This window comes from Loxodonta africana, chromosome 12 (genome assembly GCF_030014295.1).
Source record: "Loxodonta africana isolate mLoxAfr1 chromosome 12, mLoxAfr1.hap2, whole genome shotgun sequence".
Taxonomy (NCBI): domain Eukaryota; kingdom Metazoa; phylum Chordata; class Mammalia; order Proboscidea; family Elephantidae; genus Loxodonta; species Loxodonta africana.
The window spans coordinates 61786797-61804631 of record NC_087353.1 but is presented as its reverse complement, the minus strand read 5'-3'; the positions used below and the strand labels follow the sequence as shown (position 1 = coordinate 61804631).

Here is a 17835-nt window from a genome sequence, read left to right as displayed (position 1 = left end):
TCTAGTCCCTTCCATTTCCCAAATTAAAAAAAAAAAATGAAATGCCCTGAAGTCAGTTTTGGTAACTAGAATCTTACTTCCCTCCACAGGCTAAGCACAGGGAGGCCGAGGGTGGGGGCTGCTGACTTCCTCCATCAGGTACCTGGACAGGGAGCCTGAGGGTGGGGGCTGCTGACTTCCTCCATCAGGTACCTGGACAGGGAGCCTGAGGGTGGGGGCTGCTGACTTCCTCCATCAGGTACCTGGACAGGGAGCCTGAGGGTGGGGGCTGCTGACTTCCTCCATCAGGCACCGGGGGCTGTGGCTTAGCTCTGGCTTGTTCTGCCCAGCCTGCTTCACCGTTTAGAATGAAGGAACTAGAAGTTTGGAAACTGAGGACATGAGAAGCAGCAGCTGAAGCTACACAGAAAAGGCAAGTGGCTGCTCACGAGGTGAATAAAGGGCAAACAGGTTGTTCATTCATTTTATTATTAAAAAAAAAAAAAAAAAAACTAACCCAGAGGTTATAGTAAATGTACTTTGATACAATAAAAACAGAATGTAACTAAGTCCATCACTGACAGGGATTAATGCTATGTCTCAAAATTACTATCATTTGAAATTCAATAGGAAGAAAATGAAATCGCCAGTGCCTTTGTCAATTTTCTGCTAAATGACATGCATTTGATCAGAACTATGGTTTTATTTTTCTTTGTTATCTAGTCTATAGAACAACAGATAGGATCCACTGAGCTTACTGTAGGTCACTTGTAATAAAAAATCACATGATTATAAACAACCCCCCTCCAAATACTGCTCAGTTATTTTACACTGTGTCTGCTCTCAGTCATTTGTGTAATAGTGCTGCTAATATCATAATGCAGGAGAAAAACTACCTTTAGATCAACAAAGGTAAATTTAGTTATGGTCTCCATGATGGGAAGCAATCTTACTCTTTCCTAAAAACAGAAAGTTTAATAAAGGGGTACCATTTAACAACCAGTTCTAAGTCTGGTTACATTTTTGGTAAGTAGAGGAAATAAAGCATTAGAGAACCAGGGTTTAATGTTCAAGCTGACATACATTTCATTTGGAGAGCTAGATGCTTCTTGCTAAAAATGTCCATGTTCAGGGGGAGAGAGAGAGACAGTCTTTCTGAGGCTGTTGTAATAAATAAATAATTAGATGTGTTGATAAGAAAAACATCGAAAACATTAGCCATGAAAATACCTTTACCCCTGTACAGCTGGTACGTACAGCTGTTATCCTAAACATTTCACTGAAAACACACAGGCTGCCCTAGTCGCTTTAGAGATAAATTTCTTTTGCGTGTTGGATTGGGTTCTTTAATTTGGCACAAAGAAACGCCTTCTGTTGGGGGGAGGGCTCACCTTTAATCTGTTGCCGATCAAAGAGTTAACTGCACTCTAATGCACAGTGTGTGATGACTATGGTGAGCAGAAGCCCTGCGACACGAGCCTCTGGATGCTTCTCTACAGGTGAGGAGGAGGAAAATGACAACCCCAGGTAGAGATAAATGCAGCAAACTTGTAAAAAGAATGACTCCGGCAGGAAACAAGGATGGCATGCACGTTAATGAATACTTACATAAATGTCTGCACCATAAAATCCATCCTGGTAAACAACACTGCAAGGGTGCACACACAAAGAAAAACATCCATATTAGTGCATTTCCCCATGCGACACACCAACCCCCGAAGTGGCCAGGTTAGTCCGGTGGGTCGCAAGATTCAAACCACAGGAACCGAGGAGAGCCTTCACACTGGTTAAGGAGGCTGGAGACACCAGCAGATCAAACCGAGAAAATGAGTGCGGGCTCCGGGGGTAGCCAGGCATCAGGGTGTGGTAGCCAGCACCCCGCTTTCTCAGGAGGGTAGGCCGAAATTCACAGCCTCGAATTGCACAGATGGCTAAGTTGGAGCTTCAGAGGCCTGGACAGGTCGGAGGGTCTTAAGACTTCAGAGTTTGCATTCCGTCAAACCACAAAACTCCTCCAGCCCTCCCCGCCCCCCTCAAAAAATCTGTTTATAATGTCTGGTTGATAAAGGCAGGGCACGGATAGTTGCTTTCTCAATAAGGGATGCCAAAATGGTTTATATTTGTTTTCTTCTATATATATATTTTAATATTATAATAGTATATTTGGCTATTTGCCAGTCTTTTACAGCATATAAAAGGGAATATCTCCAATTATATGCATGTGTTAGCATGTGTATATATGTTTATGTGTTTATATATATGTGTGTATTTGCATGTGTTTATGTGGTGTGTGCATATGTATATGAATGCATATATGTGTGTATCTGTGTATGTGTGTGTGAACATATATGTGTATATATCTGTATGTATATATGTGTGTTTGTTGTTGTTGGGTGCCACTGAGTCCAATTTTGCCTCATAGTGACCCCATGTGATAGAGCAGAACTGCCTCATAGGATTTTTTTCTTGGCTGTAATCTTTATAGGGGCAGATTGCCAGGTCTTTCTCCCATGGGGCCACGGAGTGGGTTCAAATCGCCATCCTTTTAGCTAGCAGCTGAGCACTTAATTGTTGTGCCACCAGGGCTCCTTGTATGTGTGTTAGTGTATGCATATATATGAATACCTATGTGTGTGCATACATACATCATGCCCATGTGTGTGTGCAAGTACAGATGCATGTTTGTGTTTGCACATCTGTGCACATACATGTGTGTATGTGTGTATATTCACATACACTACATCTAGACCAAGAAAAGCCCACAGTATGATTCAACAAGCTTGGCTTCTGGTCTCTGGTCACCACCTGTATACTCACTGTCCCAGAAAGAAGAGACTTCTCAGGAGGGAAAAAAACAAAGACAAACCCCTTGGACTTTTCCAGAAGTTTCTTGGTGCACTTTGGCTGACGCAGCCAGGACAAGAAGCTCGTAGCTATGTGATCATGGGACACGGACTTACATCTCCCCCCACTGAAATGGGGCTAGTGAGGATCCTATGTAGCCTGTGCGCCTCCCAGGGCTTTTGTGAGGCTCACAGGATATTCGAATATAAAAATGCCTTTGTAAATTTGTGTTTTTCAAAGGTCGGTGGGTGTTATTAATAACCTTCCGTGATATCTTCCCAGGAAGTTTCTAGATGATTTATGATTCTGGCAAGGGACCAATGAGCCCCAGTGTTGAATGTAGCTGGGGCTCTAATGGAAGCACAGCTTTGATTACCCAAGGGTTCTAGCAGATTTCAGCAGCAGAGTGGACCCACATTTAAGCCAAGTGCATTGAGCCAAGGGAAGCCACTTTACAACACTCGCACACAAACACACACACACGGGTACACTCACACACATACACACTCACACATTCAGGTGCACACACGTGCACACATACTCACACACACATGCGCGCGCACGCACACACCCGCACACACACAGCAGTGATACTGGTTTGCTGGAGAACACTACATTGTGCTTCACAGAGCTTTTCAGAGTTGATTGACTAAACCCCAAGTACCATTATCCTTCAAAAGGTGGCAGGGATTTCACACTCTAAGGAGGTTGGTAGGAACAGCTTTCAGCTGTTTTTATTTTGATCCTAGAGGGCTACAGTTCACAAGAGCCCTTGTCAAGTGGCGTGAAACCCTAATCCAAGATACCGAGGTGTGCAGCACTGTGAGCTATACTCTGAATTCTCTTTCAACATTTCCAACATAAAAACCGAGTGTCTGCTGGGAGTCAGGAGGCTGGGCCAGCCTCTGTCAACAGGACCTGAAGCAGATCTGACGAAATGGGGGAGGAGCAGCAAACATTTAGTTTGGGTCCAGAACCCCAGAACTAATCATTTAACCAGACCAAAATAGCTTCTGCCCTGTTCTTTCATTCTTTTGTGCTGTTGTGCACACTATTCCTTGTGTTTGGAAAGCCTTCCCCCCGCCCCTTTCCCAAATATCCTCATCCAAAAGCAGATTACCACTCAAGAGCCAAGTTAGATGGGGCACATGTGAGTATCTGGTTCAAGTTCCTGCCTCTCCAACTAGTAGCTGTGTGCCCTTGGTCAAATGACTTAAGCTATCTCAGCTTCATCTACTCTTATGGAAAATGGGGGAAAAGGTTACTAAGTGCCCCCGTGATGACAGAACTCAGTGAGATAACGCATGTAAAATGATAAGTAACATGCACGGCAGAAAGGAGGTGCCTACAACATGGTAAACAGTTACCAGTTGCTGTCAAGTCAACCCCGACACATGGTGACCCCATGTGTATCAGAATAGAACTGTCCCTGATGCGGCTTGTTTTCAATGGCTGATTTTTTGGAAGTAGTTTGCCAGGGCTTTATTTTGCAGAGCTTCTGGGTAGACTCAAACCTCCAACCTTTCAGTTAGCAGCCAAGCACTCGAACTGCTTGCACCACTTAGCGACTTACAACATGATAACTCTTATTAAACCTCACCAACTCTATCAGCTTTACCTAATGCCCACACAAAGCTGAGTTCTTCTTCCCTCCTGTGAACGCCAACGTCACTTTTTCTGCCCTCGGCTGGGCTACCATTAATTTCTACCTCATTTTAAGGGTGTGTATTATGTAGTGGCTTATTTTGCCTTGAGAGACATTCCCAAAAACTTCTTCATGATTCGATACCACTATATGCCTAACATATTACCTCGTACCTAGGAAGTGTTGGAGAGATATCTGTTGGGTGAATATTGCCCATGTTTGAAAGCGGAGGTCGGGCATTTTTAGGAGGTGGCAGAATATGACACAGAGGCATTTCTCTGAGTCATTTCTTTCTCAGCTCCAGGGAGAATTCAGTAACTGATGAGGAGGAGGAAGTCCACATGCTCAGGTTGGCCCCTGATGTGGTTACTCAGTGCCAATGGCTATTAACAGTGCAGGAGGGGAAGAGGAGAAAGATTCAAAACTGGACTCTGAGTTAGGAGATCAGCCCAGCAGTCTAGGCAGAAAGCAATCCAGGCGTGAAGAGAATAGTAACTGAATGTCCGCTGTACTCCAACCACTACGCTACGGCATGGATGCAGCGTGGGCAAGCCGGCACTAAACCTGCCCTCGCAGCACACACAAGCACAGAGCCATGCACATCAATGACAACTTGTACTGTGACAGGCCCAGGAAAGGGGAGAACAACGGCCTTTAGGAATGTATAATGGAAGGAAGCAGAGGTCAGGGAAGGCTGAGCAAGTGACTTGGAAATCTCAAGGATTAGCTAGGTAGTGAGGAAAGAAGAGCAGATAGGCAAAGGGAACAGACAGTGTGAGGCTCAGGCCCTGGAGGGTGCCTAGCCCGCTCTGAGGGCTGGGAGGAAGGACTTTGGGGGGTTGAGAGGCCCAGCAGAGAGAGGAAAGGAAGAAGCCTAGCTGCTGTTATAAACTATAAGGAGCCCTGGTGGTGCAACAGTTAAATACACAGCTGCTAACCCAAAAGTTGGTGGTTTGAATCCACCCAGCAGGGTGAAAGGCCTGGCAATCTGCTCCTGTAAAGATTACGGCCTAGAAAACCCTGTGAGGCAGTTCTACTCTGTCACATGGGATCGTTATGAGTTGAAATCAACTTGATGGCACCTAACCAAAAAAGAAAACCCAAACCCATTGTCATCAAGTCTATTCCAATTCCTAGCGACCCTATAGGACAGAGTAGAACTGCCCCATACGATTTCCAAGCAGTGGCTGCTGGATTCGAACTGCTGACCTTCTGGTTAGCAGGCAAATGCTTAACCACTGTGCCACCAGGGCTCTGAAGGCACCTAGCAAAAACAGTATAAACTTCACCTGTACGTATCGTTTGTTTACACCAAGAGTGACTTCTGAAAGTTTTGGAGAGAAATGAACGAGAGGATGAGTGATCTACCTTCATAATCACGCTGAAGAACAAGCAGCCAATATGGTCATCCTAGTTCGCAGCATGAAATGGAAGCCACTAAATGGGCTACCAGGTTACCAGTGTGCTGTGTGCATTTCTCCTAAGCTACTAGCAATAGAACATGCACGACTACCACCACTACTCACACTTATAGAGCAATTAGTGTGTGTCAGTCCCCAGTCTAAGCATCCGATGCTCATTATCCCATTTAATCCTCTTAATACCTTGAAGAGATGGATACTGTTATTATCATCTCTTTAGAGATGAAGTTAAGAGAGCTCAGTATTGACTAAGCTGGGATTCTAGCCCAGGTAGCGTGGTGCCAAGGCCCAAACTTTTAACTACTATGGCAGGCAGCGGTCAAACTTGAGCGCATATCAGAATCGCCCGGAAGGCTTGTTGAAATGCTGTGGCTATGCCCCAAGCCCAGACGGTCTGATTCGATAGATGTGGATGGGGGTGGCAAGGCTGAGAATTTGCATTTCCAATAAGAGACAGGTGATGCCGAGGCTGCTGGTTCAAGGATTACCGGCACACCAGTTGCTGTGAGCTGATTCGGCCTCATGTGGTGAACCCCTGTGTGTCACAGCAGAACTGTGCCCCACAGGGTTTTTAATGGCTGATTTTTTTAGAATTAGATCACCAGGCCTTTCTTTCACGGTGCCTCTGAGTGGCCTTGAACCTCCAACCTTTTGGTTAGCTTCCTAGTCCACTAACCATTTGCACCACCCAGGTACAGTTTGCCATCTGGTTGACTCCAACTCATGGAGACCCCATGTGTGTCAGGATAGAACTGTATTCTACAGGGTTTTCCATAGTGATTTTTTTGGAAATAGATCTACAAGCCTTTCTTCTGAGGTGCCTCTGGATGGACTCAAACCTCCAACCTTTTGGTTAGCAGCTGAACACATTAACCTTTTGTGCCCCCCAGGGACTCCAGGTCCAGTGACTACACACTTGGAGAATCATTGCAGTGTGGACACGCCATCTCCCAAGTCTTACTTTACACTGGAAACAAAACTGAGGGCCAGCTTCCTAGGTACTATTTGTAAGGGGGAGCTGGGCAAAATATAACTCTTCTACAAAGTCGCATGCTGGTTTCCAAGAACGTACCCAAACTTTCTTGTTTTGTTTTTTTTTAAGGCTCAAAGAAATAGTTTCACTTAAAATATCAGCTATGTAGGGAAAGGAGGGCTCAGGGTCCCACTGTTAGTGTGCAGCTGTAGATACAGGAATCACAGCCGAGGCATGGGAGGAAGGAGGTGAGGTCACGCATTGAACAGACACAGCCCTATTTTAATGCAGAGATGGTCTGCCTAGCCATGCAGAGGTAATTGTCTTGCCCGTCAATCACAGGAGGACTGCAATATGCTTTTGCAAGACCATAGTGCAAGTGCACATCTCATTTTCTTAGGGAAATAATAACAGTGGTTAAATATTTGGATGAATGCAAGCAGGGAATGACTGCACTACAGCAAATTAGTTTACTTAAAAAAATAAAATCAAAGGGGAAAAAGAAAGTACAGGATGTCCCCCGAACTATACAATCTGCTTGTGTGACAGAATATGGACCAGGCACAAATATAGTCTTGAAGCAAAGTCTATTTAAAACTCCTCTACCCTGCTGCCCCATCCAACAGGAAAACCAATTAAATGTTTTTAATGGGTTCAAATCTAGCCATTTTTGAATGGTTATCAGGTGGGTCCACGAACTCCCTGATGTTTATATAGAATTTGTGTGTGTGTGTGTGTGTGTGTGTGTGTGTGTGCACGTACATGGCAGTGTTTTTTAGGGAAAAGGCACACTTTTAAGTACATTTTTAAAGGCATCTGTAACATTCCAATACCCGCCCCCCCCCACCAAAAAAAATTTAATAACTACTTTCCATAAATGCACTCAATTGAGAGGCTTTTGGGGTGACATTTTAAAAACCATCTAAGAATTTGAGTAAGAAACCCCACTAAAAACAAATGAAAAGCTAGAGAGAATTTTGGAAAATATTCTGAGAATGAGGGATACTGATTTCAGGTCCTAGTATTTATACTAAATGAGAAGGAGCCCTGGTGGCGAAATCGTTAAGCATTTGGTTGCTAACACAAAGGTTGGCAGTTGGAACCCACCCAGCAGCTCCCCGGGAGAAAGACCCAGAGACCTGCTGCTGTAAAGGTGACAGCCTAGAGTACACTAAGGGGTAGTTCTACTCTGTACCATGGGGTCAACGATGAGTTGGAATCGACTTGATGGCACATGACAACAACATACTACATGAGAAAGTTCTTGAGCATCAGGTAATACAGGCTGGGGATCAGAAATCAAGAAATTGTCACCAAAAAGCCTGGCTGATTTATATCCAGAAAGGTACACAGACTTAGCCTCAGAAGCTGGTGTCAGAGGCTTTGTTAGGATCAAGTCTGAAAACCTTCTCAAAGAAACTATCTGCAGCATTCATTCTTACACTGGCCAACTCTAAAAAAATTCTCTCTTGGGATTCTACATCTTTCCTTTACCCAAATTAGCACAGAGTCCACTCAGAGCAGCTCTGAAGGTAACTCTGGGAAGTTGTACAGATGTCAAAATTAATCCCTTGATGAAATTCAGACTATCTTGCCCAAAGCCACCCAGAGAACCAAGACCAAAATGCTATAGCTAATGCCCATGTCAAACAATCCAAATGAAAAGGGAAGCCCCTGTTTAAGATGTTGGGCTCATACTTTTTCATTGGGTAAGAAGGCACTTCAGGTAGTTTGTAACCCAGCCAAACACCTAGGCAACTAGCTGAATTTCCTTCCAACTGGCACTTAGCTCTTACAGATGCTGGTGGCTGCTCCACGCCCCTCCCTTTCTGTCCTTCTACTGTCTCCCTTCTGGAGAATTCTACCTTGTTCCTAAGGGTGGTTTCAGCATTCCAGTCAATGTTGTCAACAAAGAGGCACAATCTGCAACCATAACCAACATTTTGGGGTTATTTTGCTAGAATGTTAAAATTAAATCCATTTTAACACACATTGCTTCACCGCGTGGAAAATGCCTGATTCTCTCCCTGGTGAACGAGGCGTTTGTGAGTTATGCATGGTTATACCCAGCAAAGAGCACATCCATTCAGAGTTAGCAAATTTCCATCTTACAGAAGGTGTGCTATTCTGGGAGTTTTATAAATTGTTCATGTGAGAATAAGCCTTAAAATTTTGCTTTACTTTTTTTTTTTTTTCAATATAGTAGTGAGATACTGAGGGTACATACACTGAGCTATAATTACCATCTACTGAGATAACAGTGTTCAGATAAACTAATGTGGTATGAATGTGCAATTTTGTATTTAAGGCTTATGAATCGTCCTTTAGTAACTACATGAGCCTAGAGGGTAACTTGTTGCCTGCCCCCGCCCCCACTTCATAACTCATTATGTGACCTCGGGAATAACAAATCTTTATTTCTGCACTTCTTGATCTATGAAATGGGCTCGATATGGAGTAACTGGGGATAATGATTGAACTACACTCTCGAGGGTCCCTTCTATCCCATGATGAGATACGTAACACCCAGGACATGCGGATGCATTTGGGGGGAATGGGGAAAATTTAGGGCTAGTCCCTCCTTGGTTTGTTAGAATCCATTATCTTTTTGGTTAAAAATATTGTGTTTTGTCTACTCAGCAGCTCAGAGTTGACCCAACTCTAAGGTCTACACAAGAAAGCCAGCGGATATTGTCTGATTTCTTTTCTTCCATTTTCTTTCTGATGATTTCATCTAGTTCCATCTCTTTACATTCTTAACTTTGCATTACCATATGCATTTTTAAAATGGCTTAATTGCTCTGTTTTGGAATGGGTGAGATATGAATAAATAAAGGGAAAAAGTGTTTCCCTTTGTCATCAGGATAACAGAGATGATCTAGGCTATTTCAGGTTTTCTAAAAGATTTATAAGCAACAAAGCAAAAAAAAAGAATTGTAGGTCTTTAGCCCCTTCACACTGATTTAAATGCTGCCATATTCTTTCTACTAACCAGAAAGCTGGTCACTGACCAGAGACATTCTGTACCAGACTACCTTGGGCATAGCTGGGTTTCCCTTACAGCAGGGCTGCAGACATTTGGGCTGGATCATTTTTTGGTGTGGGCTGTCCTGTACATTGTAGGATGTTGAGCAGCGTTCCTGGCCCCTACTCACTAGATGCCAGTAGCACCTCCCCTAGTTTTGACATTCAGAAATGTCTCTAAACATTGCAAATGTCCCCTGGGGGCACAGTCACCATGGTAGAGGACCACTGCCTTAAAGGGATGCCCAGGGATGCCAGAAGGTTCTACTGCCATCCCTAAAAGCAAAGCACAGAGAGTGGTGTTTCAGGAGTGCAGCTGACCACACCAGTAGCTTTTTGGGGCATTCGCCAATATGTCTTGATATTCACTTGGCAATACCAGAGTCCATGCACAGAAGGACCAAGCCAACAACAGGGAACACTTAATATACATTTACCCACAGAGGGGAAAGGAAGACAAAGGCTGTTTTGGAAAAATCCACCCAAACAGAACCTTTATTCCAATGTCATTGAACTGTTGAGTGTTGGTATTTGATGCACACAATGCCTAACTTTCTCTTTTCAGCAAAAGGTTCATAAACTTTGCAGCACAAGATGTCTTTGGGGAGGGCAGTAATGCGACCCCAGTGATTTTTATGTATGAAAACCTCAATCACTGGACGAATTCAGGGGGCAAATGTGATCCAACCTCCTTAATAACCAGATGTTTGCAATCATCAGAAATACAACTTTGGCTGTAACCATTTCTCTGTTCTCCAGCATTCAGTCTCAAAGAGAATTTACATAACAACATGTGACATGTAGAATGCTTAAAGGCACCAACCATGACAGGACAAATTACACTCATTTTTCAATACTCTTTTGCAAGGTGCTGCACGCCAGGCGTGTGGGGGGCTACGTGCTGGGGCGGTCCTGGGAGGGGGTGTCAAGACCAGCATGCACTCGCAAACAGCTCCATGCCTCTGGAGGGTGAGGGCTGCGCAGGAAGGCCCTCCAGGCTGGTCCACTTACCCGCCATAGGCCGGGATGGGGGGTGGGGGCGCAGCGGCCCGGAAGGTGTTGTACACGGTGCGACCGCGGCCACGCAGGTGTGCGCCTCGGTAGGCTGCCGCCGCGGTGGCAGCTGGATACGGGAAGCCGGGCACTGTGGGGAGAAGGGAGAGCAGAGTAAGACTGGTCAGAGGCACACCTGCTGTGGAGGTACCCGCCCCCAGGACCCCTTCTCCTTGTAAGACCCAGGCCGAGGTCACCCCTAGCCTCCTTCCTAGAGTCTGAGGTCTAAAAGTGTGTAGCGGGGTGGAGGCCAAGGTCCCATTCCAGAGAGGATGGTCTAGTTAAAATCCAGGTACTTCCGCCCAAGAGAATATTGTAAATGACAAACATTTACAAAGGATTCTTTAAAAAAAAAAAAAAATTAATTAATTTCTATTTTTTAATTGTGCCTTAGATGAAAGTTTACAGCTCAATTTCTCATTAAAAAATGTATACACAAATTGTTTTGTGACATTAGTTGCAATCCCTGCACTGTGTCAGGAAGCTCCCCCTTTCTGCATAGGGTTCCCCTGTCCAGTGGTCCAGTTCCTGCCTCTTCCTGCCTTCTCGTTTTGCTTTTGGGCAGATATTGCCCATTTGGTCTTGTATATTTGATTGAACTAAGAAGCATGTTATGATGTGTGTTATTACTTGTTTTATAAGCCTGTCTACTCTTCGGCTGAAAAGTGGGCTTCTGGAGTGGTTGCAGTTCTGACTTGGCAGAGTGTCCGGGGGCCAAAGTCGGGGAGTTTCCTCCAGTGTCTTTCAGACCAGTAAGTCTTGTCTTTTTTTCATGAATTTGGATTCTGCTCTACATTTTTCTCCTGAAGAATTTTTAATGGCAGGAGAAAAAGCTCACTGACAAACACTTAAATTTAAAAAAATATTTAAAAAGGAGATTGTAAAATACATGTGCAATGTATTCTCAGTTGTCCTATAGGGTCGCTATGAGTCAGAATCGACTTGACGGCAACGGGTTTTTTTTTAATGTGTATGTAGGCATATGAACACACATCACATGTGTCCATATGTGTATACATGCACTGTCCACATGTAAATAGTTTATATCTCTAGGCTGAACTGTATGAGTGTTAGTTGTTTATAGCTTTTCCCTCATCCCATTTTCATTTATTTCCCACATTTTCCTTTAGGTACATATATTGCTCATTGAGATTTTTGACTGAAGTACAATATTCCTGCAAAAATATGCATATACCATAAGCGTACAAACCACTCATGTCCCAGCAAACAGATCATTACTATCACCCAAAGTCCCCTACTCCACCCCTATAACCAATGCCATTGAGTCAATTTCGACTCACAGCGATCCTATAGGACACAGGAGAACTGCCCCACAGGGTTTCTAAGGCTGTAATCTTTGTGGGAGCAGACTGCCACATTGTTCTCCCTCAAAGCAGCTGGTGGGCTTGATTCAGTTAGCAGCTGGGTGCTTAACCACTGCACTGCTGGGGCTCCTTTCCATCCCTATAAACCCAAAACCCACTGTCGTGGAGTTTATTCCAACTCATAGTGACCCTTTAGGACAGAGTAGAATTGCCCTATAGGATTTCCAAGGCTGTATTATCTTGACTGGGTGGTGAGTTCAAAACGCCAACCATTTGGGTAGCAGCTAAGCACTTTAACTACTGCGCCACAAGGGCTTCTTCCATCCCTATAAAAACTCACTGCCGTTGAACAGCGACTCATAGCAACCCTATAAGACAGAGTAGAACTTCCCCATAGGGTTTCCAAGGAGCAGCTTGGGATTCAAACTGCCATCCTTTTAGCTAGCAGCTGGGCTCTTAACCGCTGTGCCACCAGGGCTAAAAGAAACTACAATAACTATAATTACAAATGAAGAAACTGGAAACTCAACTCTTAAGAAAAGAGTGTGGGCGGGGTTTTCTTCCCTAGGGGAAAATTCTCTGAAGGGGACCGGAGGTGAATGAAGTTTGATGCTCACTTGAGACCCCTGATGATTAATTTAGTTGCCTCTATCTAGAATGAGGACCCCTGGTGGTGCAGTGGTTAAGCACTCGGCTACTACCCAGAAGGTTAGTGGTTCCTACCCTTCCAGTGGCTTTGTGGGAGAAAGACCTGGTGATCTGCTCCTGTAAAGATTATAGCCTAGAAAACCCTATGGGGCAGTTCTACTCTGTAATACATGGGGTCGCCATGGGTCGGAATTGACTTGGCAGCTCCCAACAACAACTAACTGGGATATCCTTCTTCCCATCACTATACATCCAAGTATCAACTCACCAAGTCCATGAAGCTTTCACTAAGCCACTTCAGTGTTCAAGGGCCTCTCCCTCCTCTGAACCTCCTAGGACTGTCACACTACCAGGCTCACCAGGCTTGTCCTGCCCCACTAAGCAGCAGGCAACATTCCCAAACTACATTTTCTAAGAAGATGCTTTTGGGAAATCACTGCCCCAGGAGAGCCATATTAATGGTTCAGAAAGTCCTACAGTAAAGAAAGCCCTCTAACCTAGCTCACTCAGTACCCTAAGCTTAGCTTCCCAAAGAACTCTTTACTAAATTGCAGGATACCTAACCTCTCACAGGGCATTGGGTTTGAGGAGAGTAAAATTAGTCATTTGTTCCATCATTCTCTCTCCTGTCCAGCTGCATGTTCCTTGAGGGCTCTCTTCTCTGATTCATCTTTGCATCTTCCCATGCCTCCCCAGCTCAGTAGAACACCATGCTTTTATCCACTGCCAGGTCTCTAACTATTTCATACCAGATGAATGTGGGGACAACTTAAATACATGGAAAAGTGGATGAAGATGTGGGCTGTGGTCAGGTCAAATATTGGCAGGCTGTTTAATAAACCTTCTCTCCTTGCCCCATCTTCTTTTCCACCTGGCTTACCTAACAGGAGCTTGGAGGATTTCCAGAGAGAAGGAGACAGACAAATGTATGAACTGGGGTGGCATGGATTTTCTCTCCCCTCCACAGCCCTCCTTTTTGCATTGGGTAAATCTGCTGCAAAAGACCTCTTTAAAGTGCTGAGAAGCAAAGATGTCACCTTGAAGACTAAGGTGTACCTGACCCAAGCCATGGTGTTTTCAGTTGCCTCCTATTCATGTGAAAGCTGGACGAAGAATAAAGAAGACCAAAGAAGAATTGATGCCTTTGAACCGTGGTATTGGCAAACAATACTGAATATACCATGGACTGCCAAAAGAAAGAACAAATCTGTCTTGGAAGAAGTCAACCAGAATGCTCCTTAGAAGCAAGGATGGTGAGACTAGGTCTCACATATTCTGGACATGTTATCAGGAGGGATCAGTCCCTGGAGAAGGACATCATGCTTGGTAAAATAGAGGGTCACTGAAAGAGAAGACCTTCAACGAGATGGATTGACACAGTGGCTGCAACAATGAGCTCAAGCATAACAACAATTGTGAGGATGGCACAGGACTGGGCAGTGTTTTGTTCTCTTGTACATAGGGTTGCTATGGGTCAGAACCAACTCGATGGCACCTAACAACAATAACAACAACAACATAGCCCTCCTTTGTTCTGTCTGTCCTGAGTTTTAACAAACTATTTGTATTAAGACTTAATGGTCCTTGGGTGGTGCAAATAGTTTGTGCTTGACTACTAAGCTAAAAGGTTGGCAGTTCGAACCCATCCAGAGGCAATGTGGAAGAAAGGCCTGGAGATCTGCTTTCATTAAGATTCTCATTAAAAACTCATTGCTGTCAAGTTGATTCCAACTCATATTGACCCTGTAGGACAGAGTAGGGCTGTCCTAGAGAGTTTCTAAGGCTGTAATCTTTACAGAAGCAGACTGCCACATCTCTCTCCCTTGGAGCAGTTGGTGGGTTCGAGGGTTTAACCATTGAGCCACCAGGGCTGCTCCCATGAAGATTATAGACCAGAAAACCTTATGGAGCAATATTACTGTGTAACTCATGAGGTTGCCACGAGTTAGAAACAACTTGACGGCAATCAGTTTGATTTTTTGATGAGACTCAAGGCTAGGAAGGAGACAGACCTTTCTTTGGCATGACAAGAAACAGCAGAAATACTACCAGGAGCTTGATCTTCATATTATGTTAAAGACTTCTCCATCCTAAATCCTAACTGCCAAGATGGGCTTTGTCCCCTCCTCCCATTGTCTTCACAAGTAGAAGCACTCAACCGTATCTCATCCCATTATCTAGAGAGCTCTTTCCACTCACACTAAAGCACCAACTCAGGTGAGGGCCGGAGGGGGCACAATAGGCTTAAAAGGACCTTGGAAAGAAAGATAAAAGTAGGCATGAGAGATCCCAGGGGAGCCACTGCTTGCTACCTGAGGGACAGGGGTGAACCTGAAGGAGTAAGATTTACACCCTATACCCATGGTCCGTGGGTGTCACAAATGGTTTGCGCTGGGCTGCTAACCTAAAGGCTGCTGGTTTGAACCCACCCAGTGGTACGGCAGAAGAAAGGCTTGGTAGTCTGCTTCCCTTAAGACTATAGCCAAAACTAACCCCTGAAACCATTGTCTTGCAATAATCTTTAAACCTTAAACCAAAAATATCCCCTGAAGTCTTCTTTAAACCAAACAAGTTTCACTTAGTTAGTAAAGAATGTTTGCCTTGAGCATTGAGCACTGTACTCTTTTAAGATCTATTTATATGGGGTCAAATGGACAACAACAACTCAAAAGGTTAGAGAGTAAACTTAGGGGGTGGTGAGTTTATGTTAATGGTGGAGGAACAGCTCAGAAAAGGAGGGTGAGAATGGTCACACAACTTGAAGAATGTAATCAATGCCACTGAATTGTACTTGTAGAAACTGTTGAATTCATGTAGGGTCTGCTACGTATACTGTCAACAGCAACAACAAAAAGGACCACAGCCAAGAAACCCCCCTGGAACAGTCCTACTCTGTAACACATGGGATTGCCAGGATTAGAATGGACTAGATGGCAGTGGGTTTGGTTTGGTTTTCACTCATGCTCATTGTATGTTTGTGTGTGGTTAAGCACTAGGCTGCTAACTGAAAGGTCAGTGGTTCTAACCCACCAGCCACTCAGCTGGAGAAAGATGTGGCAGTTGGCTTCCTTAAAGATTACAGCCTTGGAAACCCTATGGGGGCGCTTCTACTCTGTCTTACAGGGATCGCTATGAGTCGGAATTGACTTGACAGCAAAGGGTTTGGTTTGGTTTGGGTTTGGTGGGCAGCAGGGTTGGAAGGCAGAGGAGCTTGTGGAGTTTCCCACAGAAGCCATTCCTGGTTTTGTGCCACCCTATGGAGTCCTGGTGGTGCAGTGGTTAAGAGCTTGGCTGCTAACCAAAAGGCTGGCAGCTGGAATCCACCAGCGGCTCCTTGGAAACCCTATGGGGCAGTTTGAGTCTGTACTATAGGGTTACTATGAGTCAGAATCGACTTGACAGCAGTGGGTTTGGTTTTGATATGGGTATGTAATTGTGTGGGCTGGAACAGAACACTTGAACAAGAAGTAGAGACTGATTAGCTATTATCTGGAATTCTGTGTGTGTTCTTGAATGGTGAACAGCTAGCCTGCTTAATGGTGGATTCTACCACATCTTTCTTTCAGATGAGGGCAAACGTTGGCATTGTAGAGGCAAACCAGAAGGATTACATCTATTTGTGTCTGAGGAGACCAGAAGGGTTACTTGTAACCTTTATTTTTAATGGTTGTTAGAGACAAATTGTACAGTTTTATTTAACTCTTGGCTTCCCAGCCTCTAGCACCAAGGTGTCCTGGGTGTGTTTCAGCAAATGTGCTTGGACTTGAGGAGAACTGTGAATCTTCATGGGGAAAGTGGGTAAACCCTAATATCCTAAAAGCCCAGAAGTAATGAGATGTGAGATGCTTGTGTCAGGACTGGGGGAGAAAATGAGTGAGAATTGTTTGACTCCAGACCTCTCTTGCCACAGTTCAAATATTAAGTTTTCACAGGAACTCCCTGGATCTCAAAATAAAGAAAATGAAAAATTCACAATCTGGCGGAGCAGCTGGCCGCCTGTGTGAGGAATCTGGTTAATTATGTGACCCATTCGTTATCACTGGCCACCGTGCCGAGTCAGGGAGACTAGATCCGCTCAGCGACAAGCGGGTTTTACAATAATTCTCGGAGGATTTAGATGTTGAGATACAACATGAAACAGGAGCTCAGTCACTGAGCAAGGGGTGCACGTTCTGCTAGAAGTGGAGAGCCAGAATTCCATTTCAACCCATTCTGTTCCAAGAGAAAATGTCTTTGCCCGTGCGGGATGAGGTGTTTACAGGTCTTACCAGGACACTCCTTGGGTGGCTGGAGCAAGGCACACTAGAGGGATTCTTATCTCTTAGAGGAACACAAGAAGGACTATAAATCAGCTCTGATTTTAAACAGCACCTTCCTTCCTCAGGCACAAGGAGGTTTGGCAGGTCAAGCTTTGGACCAGAGGTACCAGAGATTCCAGGTCTTCCGGTGGGCGGTTTGCTTGGCTGTGTCTTTCTTGGGGATGGTCTAGAGCTGGTGCAGGGCCCCTTTGGGAAGTCTCTAGTTAGTTATCATGGATTAGGAGCATTTCTGATCTCCCTTCTCTTCTTTCCTTCCTCCTTTCTTCCCTTCCTTCTTTCTCATTCCCTCCCTTCCTTCATTTCCTTCCCTCTCCCTTCCTTCCTTCCTTACTGCCTTCCCTCTTTACTTCTTTCTTTTCCTGATCCTCCCTCCCTCTCTTCCTCCTTTCCATCCCTCTTTCCTTCTCTGCTGCCTGCATTTTCATTTTTATTTTACATATATACACACATATATATATACACACACACACACATATTAAAAAACCTAAACCCGTTGCTGGCGATCCCATGTGTTAAAGAGTAGAACTGCTCTGTAGAGTTTTCTCAGCTTTAATCTTTACAGAAGCAGATTGCCAGACCTTTCTTCTGCAATCCCACTGGATGG

At 44.6% G+C, this 17835-nt stretch overlaps 1 protein-coding gene across 11 annotated transcripts in view; it reads right to left on the bottom strand.

Annotated features, from left to right (window-relative positions):
* The window catches only part of RBFOX1 (RNA binding fox-1 homolog 1), a 440264-nt gene that overhangs the window by 51541 nt on the left and 370888 nt on the right, over nucleotides 1-17835 (bottom strand). For 7 of the 11 annotated variants that reach the window (XM_064295558.1, XM_064295563.1, XM_064295566.1 and 4 more), the window contains 2 exons: nucleotides 10898-11030; nucleotides 1588-1627 (listed from right to left, as the gene is read on the bottom strand). In XM_064295558.1, the coding sequence (XP_064151628.1) occupies nucleotides 1588-1627; nucleotides 10898-11030 (173 nt within the window). The remainder of the gene's footprint in view (nucleotides 1-1587; nucleotides 1628-10897; nucleotides 11031-17835) is intronic. The other 4 variants (XM_064295559.1, XM_064295564.1, XM_064295565.1 and 1 more) reach the window with 1 other exon arrangement.